Source organism: Anoplophora glabripennis, unplaced genomic scaffold, assembly GCF_000390285.2.
Source record: "Anoplophora glabripennis isolate ALB-LARVAE unplaced genomic scaffold, Agla_2.0 scaffold3676, whole genome shotgun sequence".
NCBI classification, from domain to species: Eukaryota; Metazoa; Arthropoda; class Insecta; order Coleoptera; family Cerambycidae; genus Anoplophora; species Anoplophora glabripennis.
The window spans coordinates 1,307-7,775 of record NW_019419771.1 but is presented as its reverse complement, the minus strand read 5'-3'; the positions used below and the strand labels follow the sequence as shown (position 1 = coordinate 7,775).

The window sequence follows — 6,469 nt, the reverse complement described above, 5'->3', positions numbered from 1 at the left end:
AAATATTAGTACGGGAGTAGGAAACAACAAATAAATTATTAGATCTAGCGCTGGCTCTAGGAAATCTGTAGCTAACAACAGAGGTAAGCATAATGCAATCCATACCATTGTTAACAAGCTTGTATAGGAAAATTATAGAATTCACAATCCTCCTTCTAATTAGACTGCTCATCTCAAATCGTTTCAATAATAAGTCTTCTGAATATCCTCTGGTTAGATAAATTCCATCCGATATGAAACTTGCGGATTTAAAGAACCTTCGCTGTACTTTCTCTAACGCCGTTATATGACAATTATAACTTGGAGACCAAATTATAGAGCCGTACTCCAATTTAGGCCTAACAAAGCTATTAAATAATACTCGTAATGTAGATATGTTTTTAAAATCTCTACTGTTAAGTAGTATGAACCCCAGATTCTTGTACGCTCCAGCTATGCATTCTTCCATATGTTTATTGAATGGTAATATGCCGTCAAAAAATATGCCGAAATCTTTAACAAATTCAGGCCGATTAAGTATCTGATTATTTAAAGTATAATTAAAACAAATTTTACTCTTTTTACAAATAAATGACATAACATTAAATTTGGACTCAAGGGCAGTCGATTACAAATACACCATAAATTAAGCAGATTGAAGTCATGCTGTAGTTGCAAACAATCTGACTCGGAGTTAATATCTGCATTGAGCTTGAGGTCATCAGCGTACAACAAGAAGTGAACATTTAGATCTTGGGCGATATCATTAATATACAAAACAAAAAGCAAAGGTCCAAGTATGGAGCCTTGATTAAAAAACACAGAGCTGTGACCACGGTACTGTACAAGCTGAACAATTTTGAATTGAATTGAACTTTAATTTTTTATTAAAAATATCTGTGCAGGGAAATTGAATGTCTACCAAATCAAGTTTTGTTTATGAATACATTATATTATCAAAATTCAAATTTTATTAGAAAGCTCGATGGGTAAAGGTCGATCCAAGTCGGGATCTTAAACTATATGTATTATTATTTTTATCAAGCTAACTAAGAGTATTGAGCCGTTTTTGCAATATAAATCCAAAAAAAAAAGAGAACAGTTGTGTACATTATTTATTTCATATAGTATATAGTATTCAACTAGATAATAAATTTTTTCGCAGGAAAACCCCTTGCTCCTAATCCTGTGATTCTATAAAGTCCACCATTTTCTGGGGGTGACAGTTTTGCGCCATCGCCATGCTGTACACAAGCAGTAGTAACATAGAGTTCATCTAACTTGCTTCCACCAAATGCTACCGATGTAATCTAAATGAAATAGTAAGGAAAATTAAATAAGTAAAATTATTATAAGTTTTGTATGCTCAATTAAATCATGTGTTAGTATTATCCCTCGGATTTACCTGTTTAGCTGGTAATGAAATTGTGTACAGAAGTGTTTCTGGTTTCCGGGGATCTATTTTAAAGATTCTACCACCCCCAAATGTTGCTACCCATAAGTTACCATCGGTGTCAATAGTCATACCGTCAGGCCCACCAGGAATATCATGCTTTGGTAAAGTGAATATAGGGTGACGATTTTCTAAAACAAATATCGAATATTATTACCAGTACTAGTTATATTTTAGGTTTATTCCCCACAGATTTAGTTTAGAAGTTTGACCCCTAACTTGGGTACTAGAGCAGAAGAGGTATCGAGGCAACGAGAAAATTGATGAATTAATTGTATACACAAAGAATTGCTCATGATTAGGCGATCCTGAAAATTTCAACTCAATCCGTTGAGCGGTTTTCAAACTATATGATTTTTAAAATGCGAATATTTGTCTCAGTCATGGCAATGCAATGACGTCACCGCATGGGACGGTCAGCCGGCTTGGCGCGCATCGTAGGAGGCGCTCGTACGCTACTTCCAGAAGTTCCAGATGAGTTTCTGCATCTTTAGGCTATAGAAACGTTGTAGTACCTACCACATAGATGTTTTAACGTTTGTGCATATTAAATTTAAAAAATGGAAGCAAACTTCGTAAAAGCAGATTCTTCTAATTTGCCAGAAGTAGTAGTATAAACCATGACTTTATCAGTGCTGAGATGAGAGGAGTGAAAATGCAAAGATACGTTTTAATAACTTGTAAAGCTTCTATAAAGTACGTTTTTAGCGAAAGTTTTGATGTTTTTGTACAAGAAGAATAGTAAATAAAAATAAGGATTTTACGTTTAATTGGACGAAACCGTTTCTGTCACAGGTTTCAAAGATTTGCCTAATCAAATGCAAAAATCTGATTACTATTTTTATTCCCATGGAAACTACATAAATCTACCTAATATCTATTACAGGGTGGCCAAATAAAAACGAAACAGAGCCATTTTCAGGAACTGCGTCAAGATTGTAGAAAAACGCACAGACTCGTCAATTTCAGATTAAAGGGGGACATTCTTTGCTGGTATTTTTGACTCCGCCATTTTCACCCCCAAGCAAGGACAACCATTATCCCAAAATATTTAAGTGGCATTGGAGGTTGAGTAATATTTCTTTTGAAAGCTCTTACAATTCTCTTTACAACAGACTTTAAATTTTATAATTCCGCCCAATATTTATTAAGAATTTTGATTTTAAAATTGAAACTTATGTACAAACAATTAGTAACGGTAAAAATGTCAGTCATTCGAGTTAAGTACGCGAATGGTATAAATTTAGTATTTCTTACGTTACATTGGTTTTTGGCGATTTGTTATCACTTTCNAAACTACATAAAATCTACCTAATATCTTATAAATATATTAATAATATAATATTTATTATGCATTTTTATATAAACACTTAGTACCTGTAGGTACTTATTTGTACAATATTTACAAAAAAACAACAATGGAAAACACAATTGTATAGTGTTTCTAGAGGATACACACGTATTTATTGCATACCTAGATTACGCAGGGTAGCTTTGTTGCTTTCAAAATAAGTCAATTTTCAAATAAAAGATATTAAAAAAAACAAATCAAAGTAGACTAATAGACTATCGATTTTAGATCCGCACGACAGAATTGCGGGGACATTATTATTTTCTTAGGCGTCTATTTGTAATTTTTTTCTGTTCTGTGTCTTCCAAATTGCTAACAAAATTCGTAGTATCTTAACGTACTAATCAAAATTTAACAGGCAACTAAAAGCCGACTACCCGACTGACTGACAACACATGTAAGCATGTCGCATTGATTTCCCATGCGGTGACGTCACACCCTCAGCGGATACTTAGCGCGCCAGTTTATGATTTTTTTTTTGATGACTAGTAGGCGATATAAAATTCTATTCTTTTGTAGGGAACCTTAAAATTGCAATATCTTTCCGTTAAGCAAATAAAAAAAAATGCTGAATGAGCCCATTGTGGAACAATTTCCGGGCTGATTGCCAAGGCGTTGGTTTACACTTTGTGATAGATATATTGCTTTCTTCTCTAGAAGTATCTTTGAAACTTATTTTATCAATCAACCCGGAAATTGTTCAAACCATGGAAAGTCTGATGAACCAACGTCACAGATCAAAAGGAATAATAATTGTACATTGTAGATTCAGAAAATATCTGAGAAATATTGGCATGGTAGAGGACAGCGTGTGTATATCTACTATACGGAAGAGAANCACAATTGTATAGTGTTTCTAGAGGATACACACGTATTTATTGCATACCTAGATTACGCAGGGTAGCTTTGTTGCTTTCAAAATAAGTCAATTTTCAAATAAAAGATATTTAAAAAAACAAATCAAAGTAGACTAATAGACTATCGATTTTAGATCCGCACGACAGAATTGCGGGGACATTATTATTTTCTTAGGCGTCTATTTGTAATTTGTTTCTGTTCTGTGTCTTCCAAATTGCTAACAAAATTCGTAGTATCTTGACGTACTAATCAAAACTTAACAGGCAACTAAAAGCCGACTACCCGACTGACTGACAACACATGTAAGCATGTCGCATTGGTTTCCCATGCGGTGACGTCACTCCTTCAGCGGATACTTAGCGCGCCAGTTTATGATTTTTTTTTGATGACTAGCACGCGATATAAAATTCTATTCTTTTGTAGGGAACCTTAAAATTGCAATATCCATCCGTTAAGAAAATAAAAAAAAATGCTGAATGAGCCCATTGTGGAACAATTTCCAGGCTGATTGCCAAGGCGTTGATTTACACTTTGTGATAGATATATTGCTTTCTTCTCTAGAAGTATCTTTGAAACTTATTTTATCAATCAACCCGGAAATTGTTCAAACCATGGAAAGTCTGATGAACCAACGTCACAGATCAAAAGGAATAATAATTGTACATTGTAGATTCAGAAAATATTTGAGAAATATTGGCATGGTAGAGGACAGCGTGTGTATATCTACTATACGGAAGAGAAAACCCAGAAGTTGTGTAAAGTAGCTACTGCTAAAGTTGTGAAATAATAGAAGACTAATGTTAGATGAATGGTCGCCATGGAAAAGGATAGTAGATATCTCTAACCGTTCAATTGTATTAAGAGTTGCATTAAGTAATTAATTTATAAATGAAAGCTAGGTTAAATTACATATGGCAAGTGATTTCTTATCTACTATATGTACATGATAAAATCGAATGCAAATAGAAAATCTGTTGTATCCAAAACGATCTGTACATTTCTGTAAAAGTATATATTCTACAAATTATTCTTAAAATTATTTGTGTACCTACGGCGTTGTTGACAAAGTGATCACATACGCATATGAAGGAAAAAATATATTGGTGAATAATTCAGTAAGTAAGGTAAGTAAGGTTCTTATATTCGTATACCAGATCACAAATGTTTTGTTGCTAAAAGAGCGATTATCCGATTATCCTATCCAAATTTCCCAGAAATATGTAAAGTGTTGACTCTATGTATTAAAGAAGTCTGTATTTGGAAGAATGTTAACTTGAAATGTTCAACTTTTTCAAGAGGTAATCAAATCTCAGTTTTATACATTTCTATCTGTCCAATTATACAAACAAGAACATGTTGTATGGGCCAAAAATCGGATCTTAAAACCCCCTAACCTCAATATCCATCACAACATAACCCTTCAACTACATACCATAAGCCTGATATACGATAATGCGAGCATCAAAATCGTCATTAGATACGAGTATCTAATGACGATTTTGATGCGTTCCATAACCTGATAACCGTATGAAATAGGAAACGGAGCAGATAGAGCGAAGGAATGCACGAAATACGTGCAATGGTTGACTAACATTAGAATCTAGACTCATGTAACTCTATAAACCCATAATCTTGTATCCGAAATCACCGTAATCATCACCCAAGAATCATAACCCTATGACACTGTATCAATAAATGTCGTAGTCATTGAATTAATTTGTCCTGTTCCCTTTTCATAAGGTTACGGGGTTATTGGGCTCATTAGGTATGGTGGTTTCTGATAAAGATTTCACAGGGTTGCCGAGTTTCGATTTTGAGGTTAGGAGGCTTCATGATTTTAGGGTGCTCATGAAAGACCCATGAATTACTTAATTTTACTATTAACGGCTGAGGGTTTGGCGTTGAATGGAGTGGGACCATGGAATGGACTTTTCAGGATATACATATAACAACAATTTACAAAAAATCCTGATATGTAGGTCAAAACGTGTCTGACATCAAAACTTACTAATTGTTCCTCGTTCAACATCAAAATCAAAATCATCTACGGTTTTGGTATGAGTATCAATGTAGTACATTTTCTTTATTTCCGTGTTGAATGCCAAACCATTGGAGATAATTATTTTATCTGCAACTTTCGTGACGTGGCCTTTTTCAATAGAATAAAGACAACCCGTAGCACCACCTTCCCTTGGAGCAAGTGTGCCTGAAGGTAAATATAACAAACAAATTTTCATGGTTTTATAAATATTATGTTTATATTTTACTTGCCTACCCATAATCTGCCTGTAGGGTCGCATTTACCATCGTTGAATTTCTCATTGTTGTCAGTGTTAATTTTTTTCACAACAGTAATGTTGTCGCTTTCTCCATCCCAAGTTACAACTAACAATTCCCGTTCTTTACTGATTAAAAATGTATTTTTACGTCCCTCTACAGGAATAATTAATGAGACGTGTGTACCTAAAATGAAAAAGATTGGAAAGATAAAGCAACTAATTTAACATTGATATTTTTTATTTAAAACCCATTAGCGGCCAAAGGTGCGTAAACGCACCCTTTTATTTTAATTTTTTTTTGAGATCATCCGTAAAATTCTATGCTTTCCTACCTACAGAATCTTATGTCAACAGTCCAGAGAGTGTACTAGTATTTTTATTTAATTAAAAATAATATTGTTTTAATATTATTTTTTTAAAGAAAATACGATATTTAAAACTTTAGAACACATTTTCAAACAAATATTGTTCTAAATTGTAAAAATGAGCAGACTATTTTTTTTTGAGCCAGACGTAAATAAAAGATCTATTTTGATACTCATGTATTTT

The 6,469-nt window shown here is 33.4% G+C and overlaps 1 protein-coding gene across 1 annotated transcript; it reads right to left on the bottom strand.

The window, feature by feature from the left end:
• Positions 1–1,076: 1,076 nt before the first annotated feature.
• Positions 1,077–6,136, bottom strand: LOC111692805 (regucalcin-like; the record flags this gene model as incomplete). Its single annotated transcript, XM_023456927.1, has 4 exons — positions 1,077–1,289; positions 1,385–1,563; positions 5,650–5,847; positions 5,913–6,136. Coding segments are annotated over 4 exons (769 nt in total), but the record flags the coding sequence as incomplete, so codon positions are not given.
• Positions 6,137–6,469: the final 333 nt, after the last annotated feature.